The sequence below is a fragment of the Oncorhynchus mykiss genome, chromosome 8 (genome assembly GCF_057628025.1).
Source record: "Oncorhynchus mykiss isolate SJ-2025 chromosome 8, ASM5762802v1, whole genome shotgun sequence".
Lineage (NCBI taxonomy): Eukaryota > Metazoa > Chordata > Actinopteri > Salmoniformes > Salmonidae > Oncorhynchus > Oncorhynchus mykiss.
This window is the reverse complement of record NC_143029.1, coordinates 75,692,386-75,713,721: the sequence shown is the minus strand read 5'-3', so window position 1 is coordinate 75,713,721 and position 21,336 is coordinate 75,692,386. Positions and strand designations below refer to the sequence as shown.

Genomic DNA, 21,336 nt, shown 5'->3' with positions numbered 1-21,336 from the left:
ATTTTAACAATACTACATCACTAGATGGCACTATATCTTTAGTAAACAGCAGCCGTAAGTACACTTTCTGAATGGCAGAAGCTTTGAGACTTTGGTCTCAGAGAAAGGATCATGACAATATCCCATTATGAAAAGTGTGAATAAATGCTCTCAGATTGGTTATGCTTCTTTGTTCTTTTTTGAAGCAGGGACATAATTGTGGATGAAGGCTTGATTTCATGCACTGTCCCTGACATTATTATCTCTTGCTGACTGGCACTCTCTCTTTCGGTTGTTGACAGGCATTTCTCTGTCAAATGCTTTGAGATTATTTTTGTAATGAAAAGCGCTATAGATGTTGAATGAATGATTAATTATTATTATAATCCCTCTCCAGCATCACATCTGTCCTCCCACCATGCTGCTGAAATCTGAATCAGCACTTCAACACCTACACATCTCTCTGAGAGATGCAATGGGAAATCCATGTGTATGTGGCTTGTGGGAGAAAAGTTGTGTGAACTGGCTCTTTCCATGTCAATGTTGTAGGTTATATTACAATAATATTGAAATAGTGGCATGTGGCTCCATGCCCAAGCAGCCTGGCACTCTAAGTTTATGACCCTGCATCTGGCTGGAATATGACACTAGACACACACACAACCACACACACACACACACACTAAAATAACACACATGACAGTTCATGACAGTGTAATAACCATCTTACCATTTTTAAATAGGCACTATGTAATTTAATTTATAAATAAATACATTGAGATAGAGTGTTCTGTTGGGCCATTATAGTGTCACAATTGGCTATACCCTGGGCATTCTATTTTCAGAACGATTTGGGTGCATTTGTAGAATTAGGTAACCTCTCCTAGCTTGTGTGACTGCTTGACTCCAGTTGTTTAGGCTTTCTTTAGCTCCGTCCTCTCTCTCCTCACACACTCGATCCAACGCGTGAGCAGTGAGAGATCACCATACCGCCCACATTCTCATTCGCGGCTCAGTTTCAGAGAGGGCAGTCAGACCACCACACTTGCAGGAGACCAAATACTATATTATAACACTAGGCTACGACGCGCGAACGAACTCTCCTGCATATTAAGTTCAAATGGCGGCAGTTACACAAAAATTATTGATACTAGAAGAAACACTCTAATCGACCAAATCCAATTACAGAGAATTGGAACTGAGAGGGAGCTTGGGAGTCTGGAGTCCATCAGTTCCACTATAATGGATACGCACGGAAACCAAAACGTGAGGTGACTCTCGGAATGAACTACACAAACTTGCAAGGACAAGTGGCCAACGTCAAACCTCATTATCAGGTAACTATAATTTAATAATTTGAAATAGTTTATAGCATTTAGTTTGGCTAACTGACAGGCCCTAACTGGCAGAAGACATAGGCTATTAATGAATAATGTGGCGTGGTTTGTCCAAACGTAATTCATGAAGTCCTCACCAAGTGTCATGCGTCTTGCTCCGCAGCCCAGCGCGCAATCCTTGCGGCTCATCATTCTGCTGATCCTAGTCATGGGGGTGGCCCCATCCCCAGCTCTAACAGCGGGATGCCCGTCACGATGCATATGCGATGACCAGCTCGTGGTCCAGTGCGCCGGGCAGCACCTCACCGCCTTCCCCACTGACCTGCCGCTGGCCACTCGGCAGCTCATCATCTCCAACAATCGCATCGTGGAGCTGCCGCCGTTGCAGCTCAACTACCTGTCGGACTTGGTGTACTTGGACTGTAGCAACAATTCCCTGACGGAGATTTCTATGTCCACATTCGGGAACCTGGGGAAGCTTGCTTACCTGGACTTGTCCTTCAACACCTTAACGCGGATAGAGGACAGGACGTTCGGGTCGCTCTCCAGCCTCGTGATGCTGAGAATGACGGACAACCCCGGCCTGTCGAATATTCACCCGGACGCTTTCGCAAAGAACTCGGCGCTGCAGGTGCTGGACGTGAGCCGGAACAACCTGACGGTGCTCAACATCAGTTCTCTCATCGCGCTGCCCACCCTGCGCTCGGTCGGCCTCAGCGGGAATTTCTGGAGCTGCGACTGCGATAACGAGGACCTCTGTCTCTGGGTTCACATCGAGGCATTCAAGTTTCAAGGTAAAACTAGCTGCACCTTCAGATATAAATATAAATCCAGATAATTCCCTCTTTCTATATGGTTTGTGTAAGTTTGGTTGTTTTGTCTTACCTCCTTTCTCATTTGTGTGAGGGTTGTGTTAGATGTGCTGGCCCATAAGACATAGCTACTACTGTACTGTGATTATATTCTGTGAAATGCTGTACTAATCATACCAACATCATACACATTGATATACAATATAGATTAACAAAGTCAGTATGGGGGAGGGGGGGGGGGGGGGGGGGGCTGGACCAATAGCAGTAGAGGACCGCCATTCTCTCCAGTTCTGCACTTCCCAGGGCTGGACCAATAGCAGTAGAGGACCGCCATTCTCTCCAGTTCTGCACTTCCCAGGCCTCTATCAATGAATGTTTCCATGTTCACACGCTCCTGAAATGCTCACTGAAAGCATTTCACTTTCCCAACCACATGCACTTCATATAACATAGGTCAACTACATGTTTCATTTATGAGTTCATGAATGAGATCTACTACACTAACACAATTAAGACGTTTAGGAATGAGATTTCAAATAGAATATGTGGAAAGACTGATATGAATATTGTTTATGCAGTAGTGGTGCGTGGGTAAAATCACAGGGGAAGTCAATCCAGGAAAAAAAGCCATATTACAACCTGTGTTGTGATAATTGCGTTGTTTGCTCTATAAACTATTAGTTCATATGCCTTGACACCGTGATATATATGCTTAAAGCTGAGACGATAAGAAGACACAGTGGCAGAATAAATTCAACCACACCTTTACATTTGTTTCATTACAAAACCAGAGAACAAGTCCACAAAACATATTGCATGCAACAAACAGTACATGACCTACAGCACGGTCAAGCCAAGTAATGTTTCCGACATTTTTGGACTATTAAACAACTATTGATTTAGAACCACTGAAAGTTACCGCAAGTCGCAAAGAAAACAGGGGCTGCTTCGACTATTCCAGCACCATCCCAACATCATATAATCACCTCTGCTTAGTCTAATACAGTGACAACTAAAAGATACCAAAAACGATTTAGTTCAATCAACGTTAGCTAAATATGATGTGGCTGTCCATGGTACTGATTTGTGTGTGTGTGTGTGCGTGCAAGTAGAACACACATGTTGACTCACCCTACTTGTAAAGAAACGCCAATGCCATTCCTCTTTCATGTTGCCTAAATGGTCTATGACTGTCATACATTACATGCTTTTAGTTTTTGTTGTCATATTCATGGGCAACGATAAGCCAGGCCAGATAGTTAACATTAGCATACTACATCTAGCAACATGTTGATCTTCTATGCTCTCAGGCCAGGGACACAATGTATTATTTTATGGTTGGATCAGAATCGTCTTTATAATCATTGGCCAGTACGGAGAATTAAGTAAAACCACAAGTCCAAATCCCCATCTACATCCATGATTAATTTAGGAAAGGGACTATTTTATATATCTATCTAGCTAGCTAGCCCCCTGAGGACCACCGAACTAGATGCAACAATGAACGTTTTTCAATAATGACATTTGGCCTGTGATGTGATTGGTCTGAAGTCAAATCCAAACGGGCTTCCCTTGACACTTTTTTTGGTGCGCCAGAGCTCACTCAGTTTAGCTCAACACTGATTGGCTATTATTTTATTCATTTTTTATCAAGGGAAGCCAAATCCTCGCTGGCTTCCATTGCATTCAATGCTACGTGCGGAAACAATGTCATACTCTTTCTGACCAGACAGCATCAGATAGATACGCTACACATACTGAGACAGAGCGGCGCTGTCTCCTTCGCTCTGATGCTTTTTCCAGTGTGATACATCCAGCCTCTTGCGAAATGAAGGAAATTTGTGACACACAGAGAGAGGAATGATAAATTATTTGGTATTTTTGTAGTTTTTTTATTGGCATCCAGGAATACATGCCACCATGTTTATGACAGCAGCAGTAGAATAAACTTAATGAAAACTTAAACGTGTTAATGTATATATTCCTACATTTCATGTGCAGTTGCCTGCATCACAGGGCCTAGGGTGTCTTAAAATCAAAATAAAATAAATGTTTATTTGTCACATGCACCGAATACACCTTACAGTCAAATGCTTATTTACAAGCCCTTAACCAACAATGCAGTTAAAAAAAGAAAGAGAAAACCTACAAAAAAAGAATAAAAATACAAGTAACAAATAATTAAAGAGCAGCAGTAAAATAACAATAGCGAGGCTATATGCAGGGGTACCGGTACAGAGTCAATGTGCAGGGGCACCGGTTCGTCGAGCTAATTGAGTTAACAGGTGGCAGTGGAGGCTAATAACCATAACAGCAATTGAATATGATCTGTTAACTCAGGACTGAAATGAGACACATACTGAGGAGCCTTTCTCTTATTCCTTTACTCACTCATGCAATTAAGGCTTAATCCAAAAAAAAACAGTGTCTAGATGTCAAATCACCAGTGAATCGCATCTCCTCGTGTTCACCTGCACATCTCCACCAACCGCTTCCACTTTAATCAACAAACTATATGCCTATGTAATGAAGTTGGCTCGGGGAACCACACTCAGGTGATCAGTAACCTTGCCTGAGACCTAAACATTTTGGTTAGCTTCCTAGGCCTTTAGATAGGCTTTATCTCAGTGGACTAACAGTCTTGTGGTGTGCAATAAACCTTGGTTCAAATCCAGCCGGTTACATAATGCAACAAAATTCTGTTTGGAATAAGGGTTGATTTTTTGTTACATTCTCATATCTTGACAGACCCCTCAACATTTTCCACATTTTGTTACATTACAGCCTTATTCTAAAATGGATAGCATACTTTTATTCTCATCAATCTACACACAATACCAATAATGACAAAGCAAAAACAGGTTTGTAGACATTTTTGCCCCAAAAAATGTAAAAAAACGAAATATCACATTTACATAAGTATTCAGACCCTTTACTCAGGACTTCGTTGAAGCACCTGTGGCAGCGATTACAGCCTCGAGTCTTCTTGGGTATGACACTACAAGCTTGGCACACTTGTATTTGGGGAGTTTCTCCAATTCTTATCTCAAGCTCTGTTAGGTTGGATGGGGAGCGTCGCTGCACAGCTACTTTCAGGTCTCTCCAGAGATGTTTGATCTGGTTCAAGTCCAGGCTCTGGCTAGGCCACGCAAGGACATTCAGAGACTTGTCCCGATTCCACTCCTGCGTTGTCTTGGCTGTGTGCTTAGGGTCATTGTCCTGTTGGAAGGTGAACCTTCACCCCAGTCTGTCCTGGGCGCTCTGGAGCAGGTTTTCATCAAGGATCCCTCTGTACGTTTCTCTGTTCATCTTTCCATTAATCCTGACTTAATCCACCTGTGTCTCTGCCACAGCATGATGCTGTCACCACCATGCTTCACCGTAGGGATGGTGCCAGATTTCCTCCAGACATGACGCTTGGCATTATGGCTAAAGATTTCAATCTTGGTTTCATCAGACCAGAGAATCTTATTTCTCATTGTCTGAGTCCTTTAAGTGCCTTTTGGCAAATGCCAAGCGGGATGTCATGCCTTTTACTGAGGAGTAGTTTCTGTCTGGCCACTCTACCATAAATCCTGATGGGTGGAGTGCTGCAGAGATGGTTGTCCTTCTGGAAGCTTCTCCCATCTCCACAGAGGAACTCTGGAGCTCTGTCAGAGTGAACATCGGGTTCTTGGTCACCTCCCTGACCAAGGCCCTTCTCCCCTTATTGCTCAGTTTGGCCAAGGAGCTAGCTCTAGGAAGAGTCTTGGTGGTTACAAACTTCTTCCATTTAAGAATGATGGAGGCCACTGTGTTCTTGGGGAACTTCAATGCTGCAGAACAGGTGGACTCCAATAAAATTGTAGAAACAATGGAAACAGGATGAAAACAGGATTCACCTGAGCTTAATTTCAAGTCTCATAGCAAAGGGTCTGAATACTTACGTAAATAACCTATTTTTGTTTTTTATTTTTTTTATAAACGTGCAGAAATGTAAAAAAAAATAATCTGTTTTCGCTTAGTCATAGTCGGTATTGTGTGTAGATTGATGAGGAAAAAAATGTTGGAAAAAGTCAAGGGGTTTTAAGACAACGAATATTTGATTTTGGATTTGTTCAGTTTGGAGTCTTCTGCTGCATTTTTGGGATGTGTCTATAGACAAAAGAGCAGCTATTTATAGTGCACCTCACTGAGCAAGAGCCAGTCTTACTAAAACCATGATACACCTACTAATGGGCATTCCCCGCACACACATGCACACACACACACACGCACACCAGCTCATCATCCTCTCCCCTGCAGCTCAGGCAGAATCCTAAACTAGTCCTGTAAGAGCTGTCCTATTTCCATGCTGCTCATTGCCTTTGTCTGCTTTAATTTGGAGTGTCCCTTCAAGCGAAAGCTTGCAGCAAGGGAGAACACACACACACACATTCCAGACCGCAGTGTTTTACGCAAAGAGCTCCTCTGGAGCTTACCTGTTCTGAGAGGCACTGTCTGTCTGTCGTCTCAGCAGTTTAGAAATAATGCATTGATAGAAGGAAGGGAAGAAAAACCCACAGAAAGAACTAACAGATTCTCCACTGCTGTCTCACCTCCTAAAGACTAGCATACTGCCTGTAGTTAGCAGTTACATAAGGAAAGGGTATTTTAGGGTGGCCGGTAGCCTAGAGCGTTGGGCCAGTAACCAAAAGGTTGCTGGTTCAAATCCCTGAGCTGATTAGGTGAAATACATCTGCCAATGTGCCCTTGAGCAATGCACTTAACCCTAATTTCTCCTGAAATTCGCTCTGGATAAGAGTGTCTGCAAAAAAAATCCTAGAAACAGTGTGGTGTGGGGATGGGACGGGGAGAAGAGCCCTGAGGGGGAGGCGCCGGCGGCTTCCATGCCTTGGGGAGAGAGAGGGCTCTAGCCAAGTAGAGGGAGAGAAGTAGAAGTAGTACAGTGTTCACTGAGAAGAGGAGGGTGGTGTGTTGTATTATTAAAAGGAGTGCTACTATAGTGGTGTCAGGAGGTCTGAGACGAGATCAGAGAACCATTGAAGTGTATTGTGGTGTCTATCTCCTTCGTGAAAACTCCCCACATCTGTGCTGCTAAATTAGTTTCCAAACTCTCAGGGCATCTGAAGACAGATGTCTTTGGAGACAACAGAAGATCTAGGCCCATCTCTGTCATTATCCTATATCCATCATTCCTAAAAGTCAATTTGTGCTTGATCTGAAAATGTGGTCGGAGGCACCGTATGGAGGGTGTGACGCAATGGCGGATCCTCCGGAGGCATGCAGAGGACAAATTGAGCTCAGTACTGCATTGCTGTGCGCCTCCCAAATGTTGTAACAATGAGGAGGGCTCCGTAAATCTCCGCATTGACATAATTTGTTGACGGTAGGTGGGGGCGAGAGGTCCTATATAAACCCAAACTCACTTCCTTGACAACTTCCTTCATAATAGCTCTGCGCTGCTCCGTGGAGAGCATTAATGCCCTGACTTCTGCAGAGGCTGTATCACCGTAAATGCTGCCGATGCAGATGTAGGATTGACCATGTAGCACCTTTACTCTATCATTAGTGATGCTTATTTACTGGGTTCAGTTCTGCCTCTCCCCTGCTCCTCTGATTTACGGAGCCCTCCGCATTGTTACAAAATTTGGGAGGCGCAGAGCAATGCAGTACGGAGCTCAATTTGGCCTCTGCATGCCTCCGGAGGTTCCGAAATTGCGCCACACCCTCCGACCACATTTTCAGATCAAGCACAAATGGACTTTTATTCACATCACCAGACAGAGATCACAGGGTCAGTTGCGTCTGTGATGTAGGCTAAGACAAATCAAGAGAATACTGTGTGTGAATTTCTACAATGGAACACTAATTAAGAATTCATTTGATGTTAATCAAAAATATCTCTTCCTACTATTAAACATTGCCTTACTGTTATTTGATCTGTATCTTCCAGTACACCATATAATCCTCTGCAGCTCCAGTCAGATTTGTACTCAAATCTCAATAGATTAGACTAGTACAACATACTTTTAGTGTATGTGGACACCTGTTCGTCGAACACCTCATTCCAAAATCATGGGCCTTAATACAGTGCCTTGCGAAAGTATTCGGCCCCCTTGAACTTTGCGACCTTTTGCCACATTTCAGGCTTCAAACATAAAGATATAAAACTGTATTTTTTTGTGAAGAATCAACAACAAGTGGGACACAATCATGAAGTGGAACAACATTTATTGGATATTTCAAACTTTTTTAACAAATCAAAAACTGAAAAATTGGGCATGCAAAATTATTCAGCCCCTTTACTTTCAGTGCAGCAAACTCTCTCCAGAAGTTCAGTGAGGATCTCTGAATGATCCAATGTTGACCTAAATGACTAATGATGATAAATACAATCCACCTGTGTGTAATCAAGTCTCCGTATAAATGCACCTGCACTGTGATAGTCTCAGAGGTCCGTCAAGCGCAGAGAGCATCATGAAGAACAAGGAACACACCAGGCAGGTCCGAGATACTGTTGTGAAGAAGTTTAAAGCCGGATTTGGATACAAAAATATTTCCCAAGCTTTAAACATCCCAAGGAGCACTGTGCAAGCGATAATATTGAAATGGAAGGAGTATCAGACCACTGCAAATCTACCAAGACCTGGCCGTCCCTCTAAACTTTCAGCTCATACAAGGAGAAGACTGATCAGAGATGCAGCCAAGAGGCCCATGATCACTCTGGATGAACTGCAGAGATCTACAGCTGAGATGGGAGACTCTGTCCATAGGACAACAATCAGTCGTATATTGCACAAATCTGGCCTTTATGGAAGAGTGGCAAGAAGAAAGCCATTTCTTAAAGATATCCATAAAAAGTGTTGTTTAAAGTTTGCCACAAGCCACCTGGGAGACACACCAAACATGTGGAAGAAGGTGCTCTGGTCAGATGAAACCAAAATTGAACTTTTTGGCAACAATGTAAAACGTTATGTTTGGCGTAAAAGCAACACAGCTGAACACACCATCCCCACTGTCAAACATGGTGGTGGCAGCATCATGGTTTGGGCCTGCTTTTCTTCAGCAGGGACAGGGAAGATGGTTAAAATTGATGGGAAGATGGATGGAGCCAAATACAGGACCATTCTGGAAGAAAACCTGATGGAGTCTGCAAAAGACCTGAGACTGGGATGGAGATTTGTCTTCCAACAAGACAATGATCCAAAACATAAAGCAAAATCTACAATGGAATGGTTCAAAAATAAACATATCCAGGTGTTAGAATGGCAAAGTCAAAGTCCAGACCTGAATCCAATCGAGAATCTGTGGAAAGAACTGAAAACTGCTGTTCACAAATGCTCTCCATCCAACCTCACTGAGCTCGAGCTGTTTTGCAAGGAGGAATGGGAAAAAATTTCAGTCTCTCGATGTGCAAAACTGATAGAGACATACCCCAAGCGACTTACAGCTGTAATCGCAGCAAAAGGTGGCGCTACAAAGTATTAACTTAAGGGGGCTGAATAATTTTGCACGCCCAATTTTTCAGTTTTTGATTTGTTAAAAAAGTTTGAAATATCCAATAAATGTCGTTCCACTTCATGATTGTGTCCCACTTGTTGTTGATTCTTCACAAAAAAATACAGTTTTATATCTTTATGTTTGAAGCCTGAAATGTGGCAAAAGGTCGCAAAGTTCAAGGGGGCCGAATACTTTCGCAAGGCACTGTATGTAGTTGGTCCCCCAGTTTGCTGCTATAAAAGCCTCCACTCTTCTGGGAAGGCTTTCCACTAGATGTTGGAAAATTGCTGTGGGGACTTGCTTCCATTCAGCAACAAGAGCATTAGTGAGGTCAGCCACTGATGTTGGGCGATTAGGCCTGGCTCGCAGTCGGCATTCCAATTCATCCCAAAGGTCAGGGCTCTGTGCAGGCCAGTCAAGCTCTTCCACACCAATCTCAAGAACAAACATTTCTGTATGGACCTCACTTTGTGCATTGTCATACTGAAACAGGAAAGGGACTTCCCCAAACTGTTGCCACAAAGTTGGAAGCATAGAATCATCTAGAATATCATTGTATACCTTAATGTTAAGATTTCCCTTCATTGGAACTAAGGGGCATAGCCCAAACCATAAAAAACAGCCCCAGACCACTATTCCTCCTTCACCAAACTTTACAGTTGGCACTCTGCATTGGGGCAGGTAGCGTTCTCCTGGCATCCGCCAAAACCAGATTCATCCGTCAGACTGTCAGATGGTGAAGCGTGATTCATCACTCCAGAGAACGCGATTCCACTACTCTAGAGTCTAATGGCAGTGAGCTTTACACAACTCCAGCCAATGCTTGTCATTGCGCATGGTGATCTTAGGCTTGTGTGCGGCTGCTCGGCCATGGTAAACCATTTCAATAAGCTTCCGCCGAACAGTTCTTGTGCGGATGTTGCTTCCGGAAGCAGTTTGGAACTCAGTAGGGAGTGATGCATCCGAGGACAGACGATTTTTACGCACTGCACACTTCAGTACTCGGCGGTCCCGTTCGGTAAGCTTGTGTGGCCTACCACTTCGCAGCTGAGGCGTTGTTGCTCCTAGATGTTTCCACTTCACAATACCAGAGCTTACAGTTGACCGGGGCAGCTCTAACAGGGCCGAAATTTAACAAACTGACTTGTTGGAAAGGTGGCATCCTATAATGATGCCACGTTGAAAGTCACTGAGCTCTTCAGTAAGGCCATACTATTGCCAATGTTTGTCTATGGCGATTGTGTGGCTGTGTGCTCAATTTTATACACATTTCAGCAACAGGTGTGGCAGAAATAGCCAAATCCACTCATATCAAGGGGTGTTCACATACACAATATACAGTTGAAGTCGGAAGTTTACATACACTTAGGTTGTGTAACGGCTTTCTTCCTGGGAAGGTGAGGACCAAAGCGCAGCGTGGTAAGTGTCCATGGTTATTTAATGACAGAAACTCAACATGAACACACTACAAAACAATAAACGTGGCAAAAACCCAAAACAGTCCTATCTGGTGCAGAGAACACAAAGACAGGAAACAATCACCCACAAATCCCAACACAAAACAGGCTACCTAAATATGGTTCCCAATCAGAGACAATGACCAACACCTGCCTCTGATTGAGAACCATATCAGGCCAAACATAGAAATAGACAAACTAGACACACAACATAGAATGCCCACCCAGCTCACGCCCTGACCAACACTAAAACAAGGAAAACACACAAGAACTATGGTCAGAACGTGACAGGTTGGAGTCATTGAAACTCGTTTTTCAACCACTCCACAAATTTCTTGTTAACAAACTATAGTTTTGGCAAGTCAGTTAGGACATCTACTTTGTGCATGACACAAGTCATTTTTCCAACAATTGTTTACAGACAGATTATTTCACTTATAATTCACCTTATCACAATTCCAGTGGGTCAGAAGTTTACACTAAGTTGACTATAACTTTAAGCAGCTTGGAAAATTCCAGAAAATTATGTCATGGCTTTAGAAGCTTCTGATAGGCTAATTGACATAATTTGAGTCAATTTGTCGAGTAGCTGTGGATGTATTTCAAGGCCGACCTTCAAACTCAGTGCCTTTTTGCTTGACATCATGGGAAAATCAGCCAAGACCTAGAAAAAAAATATTAGACCTCCACAAGTCTGGTTCATCCTTGGGAGCAATTGCCAAACGCCTGAAGGTACCACGTTCATCTGTACAAACAACAGTACGCATGTATAAACACCATGGGACCACGAAGCCGTCATACCGCTCAGAAAGGAGACGCGTTCTGTCTCCTAGAGATGAACCTACTTTGGTGCGAAAAGCGCAAATAAATCTCAGAACAACAGCAAAGGACCTTGTGAAGATGCTGGAGGAAACAGGTACAAAAGTATCTATATCCACAGTAAAACGAGTCCTATATCGACATTACCTGAAAGGCCGCTCAGCAAGGAAGAAGCCACTGCTCCAAAACCGGCATAAAAAAGCCAGACTATGGTTTGCAACTGCTCATGGTGACAAAGATTCTACTTTTTGGAGAAATGTCCTCTGGTCTGAAGAAACAAAAATATAACTTTTTGGCCATAATGACCATCGTTATGTTTGGAGGTAAAAGGGGGAGGCTTGCAAGCGGAAGAAAATCATCCCAACCGTGAGGCAAGGGGGTGGCAGCAACATGTTGTGGGGTTGCTTTGCTGCAGGAGGGACTGGTGCACTTCACAAAATAGTTGGCATCATGAGGATGGAAAAGTATGTGGATTTATTGAAACAACATCTCAAGAAATTAGTCAGGAAGTTAAAGCTTGGCCGCAAATGGTTCTTCCAAATGGACCATGACCCCAAGCATACTTCCAACATTGTGGCAAATGGCTTAAGGACAACAAAATCAAGGTATTGGAGTGGCCATCACAAAGCCCTGACCTCAATCCTGTAGGAAATTAGTGGGCAGAACTGAAAAGGCGTGTACGAGCAAGGGTGCCTACAAACCTGACTCAGTTACACCAGCTCTGTCAGGAGGAATGGGCCAAAATTCACCCAACTTATTGTGGGAAGCTTGTGGAAGGCTACCCGAAACGTTTGACCCAAGTTAAACAATAGTTATGCAATTTAAAGGCAATGCTACCAAATAGTAATTGAGTGTATGTGAACTTCTGACCCACTGGGAATGTGATGAAAGAAATAAAAGCTGAAATAAATAATTCTCTCTACTATTATTCTGACATTTCACATTCTTAAAATAAAGTGGTGATCCTAACTGACCTAAGACAGGGAATTTTTACTAAGATTAAATGTCAGGAATTGTGAAAAACTGAGTTTAAATGTATTTGGCTAAGGTGTATGTAAACTTCTGACTTCAAATGTATACTAAAGTATGTCCTCAATAAGTCCATCCATGCACAATATATGAACAAAACCAGCCAATTCTGTGGTGAAAAATATGCCAGTGTAAATAGTGCGTGAACAAAGTCTGCTGGCATGAAACACAGAATACAGAGCAGAGCACAGACAGTCAGCCAGGCAGCCAGGCAGAAACAGTAAAAGCCTTTTGAGCTGATCCCCAAACACAAAAAGCTGCGAAAACAAAAACAAATTAATATCCGTTGACATTCTCCAACACTCTGGTTATTGCAATCACATTTCAGGCAATTTTCTTCTTCAGAATATGACCCCTAACAAACCAAGGCTTCTGGATGATATCCAGGCAGCCATACACACAGTATGATCATCTTTGAGTCTTTAGTATCTTTGATTAGACCATAATACTGTATAATACTGTCTCCCCAAAACCCATTTATAGTAGTCTATTCCTCTTCTGCAGCAGAGTAGGAGTAAGCTGTCTGGTCTTTGATGCTACAGCACAGGAGTTCCTGGTTCTGACAATCAAAACAAAAATCCCCTTGTCTATTGACATTCATGATTTCTGAGTGAGTGAGGGTCTTAGTCATGATGCAGGAGCCTGCTGGAGGCATGCAGCCTAGCAGAAGAAAATCCCTTCTATCTGATTACTGTACGAGTCAGGCACAAAAGACAGAATTACCCAGTGAAATCCAGTAGGGTTTGAAATGTGCTTGAATTATTCAAAAGCTTCGGATTTGGTGTAATGTAATATCAACAACACAGCAGCTCCTATTCTGTTACTTTCTGAAAAGGGAAACAGAAGTATTTAGCATGTGTTGTTTTCTTACATGGTATTTTATTTTGATTTTTTGCTCGAAATTGAAAGATATTTCAGGAGGTAGTGTGTGTTATCTAGCTCTCATGAAGGTTATGTAAAACGATATCATGTAATGTGTTTGAATTATTCAACAGGCCACAACTCCCTATTTGATGAAATATAATATTGATATCACCTTCCCTGGGTTGCTTACCTACGCACTTCAACACTTCAAATAACATTTCCATCATTATTATGTGTATGTAGATTACCGACTAACGCAAATGCATCCGATTAAGAATATTTGCCACATCAGCTTTATATAGAAAAACAAAGTAATGCTCAATAGTAATGTTGAAGTTGTTGGTTGGGGAATTGATAATAATAGTAGCAGTAAGTTGTTCTTATGTTGGTAATACAGTATGGGCTCAGTACTAATTGTAATGTCTACTAGGATGGTAACACTTTTTGAATTGTCCCAAGTAGATGTTCAATAACTGTGAGCAACATTTAAACTATCTACCAACCACAGGAGGCTGCTGAGGGGAGGACGGCTCATAATAATGGCTGGAACAGAGCAAATGGAATGGCATCACACATATAAAAACCATGTGTTTGATGTATTCGATACTATTGAACTAATTCCGCTCCAGCCATTACCACGAGCCCGTGCTCCTGTGCCCTAAACTTAACCCTAACCGTAGCAAGCAGTTGTTTATTGATAGTATGACCATCTGTTGATAAGCTATCTATATATCATCAATATTGGACTATCCAAATAAAGTGTGACCAAAACGGTCTTCACTAATTTAACTAGGACATCGAGTTTTTACTTGTCAGGTGACATGGTCAAGAAAAACTCTGGAGCTCTAATCATTACAACTAGTGATAGGCGCCTACTGTATCACCAACTAGTGATAGGCTCCTACTGTATCATCAACTAGTGATAGTCTCCTACTGTATCACCAACTAGTGATAGTATCCTACTGTATCACCAACTAGTGATAGTCTCCTACTGTATCCCCAACTAGTGATAGGCTCCTACTGTATCACCAACTAGTGATAGGCGCCTACTGTATCACCAACTAGTGATAGGCTCCTACTGTATCATCAACTAGTGATAGTCTCCTACTGTATCACCAACTAGTGATAGTATCCTACTGTATCACCAACTAGTGATAGTCTCCTACTGTATCCCCAACTAGTGATAGGCTCCTACTGTATCACCAACTAGTGATAGGCGCCTACTGTATCACCAACTAGTGATAGGCTCCTACTGTATCACCAACTAGTGATAGGCTCCTACTGTATCACCAACTAGTGATAGGATCCTACTGTATCACCAACTAGTGATAGGCTCCTACTGTAACACCAACTAGTGATAGGCTCCTACTGTATCACCAACTTGTGATAGGCTCCTGCTGTATCACCAACTAGTGATAGGCTCCTACTGTATCACCAACTAGTGATAGGCTCCTACTGTATCACCAACTAGTGATAGGCTCCTACTGTATCACCAACTAGTGATAGGCTCCTACTGTATCACCAACTAGTGATAGGCTCCTACTGTATCACCAACTAGTGATAGGCTCCTACTGTATCACCAACTTGTGATAGGATCCTACTGTATCACCAACTAGTGATAGGCTCCTACTGTAACACCAACTAGTGATAGGCTCCTACTGTATCACCAACTTGTGATAGGCTCCTGCTGTATCACCAACTAGTGATAGGCTCCTACTGTATCACCAACTAGTGATAGGCTCCTACTGTATCACCAACTAGTGATAGTCTCCTACTGTATCACCAACTAGTGATAGGCTCCTACTGTATCCCCAATACAAATACTAGTGTGACATTTTATTTATTTTTATTTAACCTTTATTTTATCAGGGAGTCATACTGAGACCAAGTTCTCTTCTACAGATGAGCCCTGAATTACAGAAATGACAGAAAATAGACACATCGAAATATAAATACAAAATGCAAGCAGAAAGAAAAACATGGAAAGAAAAAAACCAAACACACTCATTAGTAATACGGTCAGGACTTATGAGAGTACTGTAGGTAACCCCCACTTGTGTTGTGTTCTCTTCCAGATGAGGGCCAGACGGTGTGCCGTGGTCCTCCTGACCTGCAGGGGCAGCGTCTGGGTGAGCTGGGGCTGCAGCTGCGGTCGCGGTGCCACCAGGGCCTGGGTTCCTGGGACTACCTGTTCTTCCTCGCCATCGGCTTCGTTATCTTTGCGGCAGGAACGGTGTCGGCGTGGGCAATCGGCGTGGTCATGGTACTGTACGAACGCTATGTCAAGAAGAAGAGCGAGCAGATGGACCCCGATGACGAGATTGAGCAGGACGCAGGACCTGGCACGGGGGGCGGAGGGGGTCACCATGCCAACCTACCAGGTAATGGGGATTTGAAAAACACTGGTCACATGGTGGTATGACTCCACCCTGTCCCACAGCCTCCCTACCGACTGTGCCTCGGAACCTACAGAACTACAAAACCTTTGATGTCATAAAATGGCAGAGGTTAAGAAGAAACTACAAAGCAGAGAACACTGGGATTAATAAAATACAGAAGAGAGACAACGCAGAAATGTGCCTGATTTTCATGGTGATTGAGAGTTAAATGGTTATAGTTCCTTAAAGTCCCAGTGCACAGTTTTGTATCATATTGTACAACAGCTGATGAACCTAACTTTGTAAAAGTGTGACAAAATGTGATCAGTGTTATTTACTGATGGTTGAAAATACAATCTAAACAGGACCTTTAAAATCAGCAGGTTTTGCATGGATGGAGTTTTGGCTTGCTTGGTGACATCACCAGGTGGTTAAGTTATAGACCAATAACAAAGTGACTTCCAAACCTCTCTGACAATAGCAGCTAGTTCAGGTTACATGTCTCTCCCATTAGGTTCTGCCAATTAGGCCCCTCAATCAGACCACTCCCAGACAGTTATGGCAAAATTCTTGCTTGAGAAATAGTATTTTGACCATTTTAATGGAATACTATTACAGTAAGGTACTTAACTGTTACCCAGAAATGATTTAATATTGAGATAAAAACAGCTGCATTGGGCCTTTAATATACTATAATAATAGGATTCAATTCTCTGGTCCTGTGTGTGTGTGCTCACTTTGGTAGCCTGTGTGTGTGTGTATTGGGAGTTTGACTCCCCTCTACTATTAGCCAAGAGATCCTCTCTAAGTAGAGCCCTGTCTGCTGAGGGACTTGGCTTCTACCCAGCTGGCTGTTGGAGCTATTCTGGCCGGCCTCTCAGTGGGGCCAGGTAAACACAGGACATGATAATTGATTTCCAGCCTTCCTGCTGTCCGTGTTTAGTAGGATGCAGAGTCCCGTCCACCCCACCTGTCTCTTCATGCACTGACTGCACCAAAAACCTTACAGTACCTACTGAATTATAGAACAATTCTACAGCAATAACACAAAACACTTCTACTGTGAAGCGTAATGATTATTATGAAGCACAGTACTAGTCCTACTCTGGGACAGTTGCTTTCATCTGACCCAACCCCTTTAGAATACTACTGACCATCCATCATTCTATATCCCACGACGTTAGCACTGGCTTCTTTTAAAGCTAAATGCTACTCAGATCAGGTGGATCAACACTCACTGTCCTGTTGGTCCTCCGGCTGCACTATGACGTTAATCCTGACTCGAATGCTATAAACTTAGTAGAGGTGAGTCTCTCCATTCATCCCAACAACAGCAGCTGCTCTAAGGAGAGGCTTGTGGCAGGATTACAGTGGCTCTGAGGGGCTGTAAGAGTACATATCCATTACACACAATGGATTGATCAGCTGGAGAGGTTGTGTGAGAAGGAAGGAGGGAAGGAGAAAGGGAGTAAACACACACACACACACTAGGATGTGGCGCACACGTGTGTTAGAGAGATAAGCTGGGGTCCAAGGTGCCCCCCAAGATGAATGTACTTCATTGATGTATAGACAGAATTCAGAACTTCTGTTCTGATACATCTAAGCGACAGGGAGCATGTTCTCTAGGAATACTAGAGGTAGTGTTGGCTGTTGGGCTGGTTTCCTGATCAAAGCAGAGATGTTACTACAGTTATCTGACCTTTATAGTGACACTGTTTCTCTCTAGTCAACACCAGGTGATTCTGAACAAGGAGATATGTTGGTGGTATGAACATAGTACTGTAACCCTCAAATAGGAGACTCAGGAATGTGTGTTTCTTTTGAGGGGGGGGGGGGGGGGGGGGGGGGGGTGACGGCCTACCGGGGAATTGCCTTGCTCATGGGCAGATTTTTTTTAACTTGTCAGCTCGGGGATTGGATCCAGTAACCAACGCTCTAATCACTAGGCTACCTGCTGCCCCAACATGTAGGCTTGCTTGGATGCCTCAATGCACATTTTCAAACACAGGTTTCTGGTTGCTGTCATACTTGCATGTCATAAAACAGCCATAGTATGTGCCTACAGTACCATACCTGCATGATCCCTACAGTACACTATATGATCATGCATTCACTATGCATGTTCAGCCCCAGGTTTGTTTATTCACTTTTTAACCACATACCAGGCGGTATAACCCATGATATGCTGCAGTATGAGGACATTACGTTCTGGTAAACTCTCTGGTTAGGCAATAGTAGGGGCAGGCACGAGGTGCACTGGAGAGGAGAAGGGTAGGGCCGGGTGTTGCAACAGAATACCTGCTATAACCCTAACTTACATCGCCACGACAACCCTGCAGGAATTTCAAGGAATGACCAAGTCGGTCCCTGTCTTAATAAACCACAAAATGACCCGGTCCCTTTTCAACCAGTTTCCCTTCAACACACACACACACCCACAAACGCACACACTCTATGACCCCAATCCAGCTACACACCATCTTCGTCATTCACTGGACAGGGTACTGTGACTCTTCCAAGATAGCTTAGAGGTCCATTTATGTTGATCACTGAATATTGCACTCACATAAAACACAGGTCTTGTTTGTGGCTTCATTGATTGGGTGGGTGAGAGGTTGAGCAGCATGTGATCCAGGAAGGAGCAGGTTTTTAGAGTTAGACACAGTCACAGCTGTCTCTCTGAGCTAGCTAGTCACGTGGGTTACGGCGGTATGGCAGGCGGAATGACATCATGCACCCATGTGTTTGTGTTCTTATATGGAGCCAGCAAGGGCCAAGAGTTAGATTCACTGCCTTGCCTATACATATGTCCCCCCCCCCCTCACCGCCAATACACACGCACACAAACACACCCACACCAACTAAGAACTGGGTGCCGACTTTTTCATTATTTCTTCATAACAAGTCCTTGGATAGAATCAAAAGTAACACTATAGATTTACTGTAAGCTGGGGTCGGGACAGAAGACAACTACTGTAACTTATATTAAGTGAACATCTCTTACGCTTACAATTGTAAACATATACAACGGTATATAATGAGTGTTCTGTACCTGTTTTGTACCTTTCTGATGTGGTTGTGTCTGTCACGAACTTGCCCATTTATTCTGACAGCACAAAACCATGAGAATCTGAAAAAGCACAGGTTGATTAATCAAATTAACGATTGATGTACAGTATGATTGATTGATGTAGTAGGGCAGGCCAGATGCAGTTGGTCCCTCTGTGGTATAACTGCTCAACAGGCTCAGGGGGCCTGCCAACTCTGTACCCTTCCACAGCAATAAAAGTAATTGGATCGGACATGTGGTGTTCTTTTGTGCATCACAGAACAGCCTGTGGAGGCTTCCTGCTTTGTCTTGTGAACAACTGCCCACTCTCATTGAAGCAACGGAAGTTCAAGGCCGACCACGGTACTGCAGGCATTGTTAGCAGAAAACAGGATCCCCATGATAATAAATGGAAAAATGGAAGTCTATGTGTAAATAAATACAAATTTGAAGACAATAGTACTAATAATTGCTTCTAATACACCAGATGTATGTCCTTGAACCGATTATTATAAAATCATACACAGAAGGAGTCAAGAGGATAATTACTTGCTAATGGCAGCATGCGGTACCCCGTTTGGCCTTCAACTTGAGTTACTCAATGAGAGCGGGCAGCACTGAGCTAGCCTGCAACATCATCCTGGAGTAGCTTAAATTGTGCATGTTATGTCTCCATGAGACGCCATCTTAGCCGACTTCATGGCTTCAATACGTTATTGAATCTTCACATAGAAATGAATGGTGTCCTGTGATCAATGGCTTTGTTCATCCATATATACAGTCATTGTAACTCCCACAGTATCCATGTCTGACTGTCCTCTGTTTAACTCCCACTGTATCTGTCTCTCTGACTGTACTCTTTATCTCCCACTGGATTGGTCTCTCTGACAGACAGTCTTCTGTAGAGGGACACTGGCTGTTTCTTTAACACTAAAATAAGTCACACGTGTTGTTGACCTAATGGTGTAAACACACACATACAAACATACAGATATATCCCTCTCTGTCTTCATAGAGTACTATGAAATATTGGATAGAGTATTCTGGGTGTCCAGACTGGTCCAAAATGATGTTAATCCAATGGAGTTGGCTGGGAGAGTGAGATAACGAGATGCTTACTCACACTAAGCTCCCACAGAGGAATGAGAAGTACAATTATATTTCAGTCTGGATCAGACAGATAGGCAATCTGCAATTTCCTCTGTGGTATTTGTGTGTGCGGGCGAGGGCCTAAAACATATTTGCGGAGTCTATCATTTATTTTTCCTCACTTTGTCTGTTCCACTTCCTTATCTCCAATCAGTCTCTCTCCTTTATCACTCTCACTCTCTTTACTCCTCGTTTTTTGTGACATTTCTGACTGGTGGCCATGGACCCTGCTTTTTCAACTGTTGTTTTCCCTCTGGCTTTCTTTTTATGTCTCTCTCTCTCCCTCCATCTGTCTCAGTCTCAGGTATCACTTTAATATTGATCACAACAGGCTATCAGCTATCAGTAGGCATAATGTACAGGCTATCAGCTATCAGTGGGAATAATGTACAGGCTATCAGCTATCAGTGGGAATAATGTACAGGCTATCAGCTATCAGTGGGAATAATGTACAGGCTATCAGCTATCAGTGGGCATAATGTACAGGCTATCAGTGGGAATAATGTACAGGCTATCAGTGGGAATAATGTACAGGCTATCAGTGGGCATAATGTACAGGCTATCAGTGGGAATAATGTACAGGCTATCAGTGGGCATAATGTACAGGCTATCTGTGGGAATAATGTACAGGCTATCAGCGGGAATAATGTACAGGCTATCAGCTATCAGTGGGAATAATGTACAGGCTATCAGCTATCAGTGGGAATAATGTACAGGCTATCAGCTATCAGTGGGCATAATGTACAGGCTATCAGTGGGAATAATGTACAGGCTATCAGTGGAAATAATGTACAGGCTATCAGTGGGCATAATGTACAGGCTATCAGTGGGAATAATGTACAGGCTATCAGTGGGCATAATGTACAGGCTATCTGTGGGAATAATGTACAGGCTATCAGCGGGAATAATGTACAGGCTATCAGCTATCAGTGGGAATAATGTACAGGCTATCAGCTATCAGTGGGCATAATGTACAGG

At 43.1% G+C, this 21,336-nt stretch overlaps 1 protein-coding gene across 1 annotated transcript; it reads left to right on the top strand.

Annotated features, from left to right (window-relative positions):
- Positions 1-763: 763 nt before the first annotated feature.
- On the top strand, positions 764-16,354 carry LOC110530983 (leucine-rich repeat-containing protein 52). Its single transcript, XM_036986188.2, has 3 exons — positions 764-1,316; positions 1,480-2,110; positions 15,855-16,354. The coding sequence occupies exons 1-3, from the start codon at positions 1,263-1,265 to the stop codon at positions 16,199-16,201; spliced, it is 1,032 nt and encodes a 343-aa protein (XP_036842083.1). The 5' UTR covers positions 764-1,262; the 3' UTR covers positions 16,202-16,354.
- Positions 16,355-21,336: the final 4,982 nt, after the last annotated feature.

Bases quoted from the DNA above. Each gene is read 5' to 3' on its own strand.
- LOC110530983 (XM_036986188.2), top strand. From the start codon at position 1,263: ATGAACTACACAAACTTGCAAGGACAAGTGGCCAACGTCAAACCTCAT. The intron at 1,317-1,479 runs GTAACTATAATT...CTTGCTCCGCAG, and splicing joins ACGTCAAACCTCATTATCAG to CCCAGCGCGCAATCCTTGCG. The intron at 2,111-15,854 runs GTAAAACTAGCT...GTTCTCTTCCAG, and splicing joins CGAGGCATTCAAGTTTCAAG to ATGAGGGCCAGACGGTGTGC.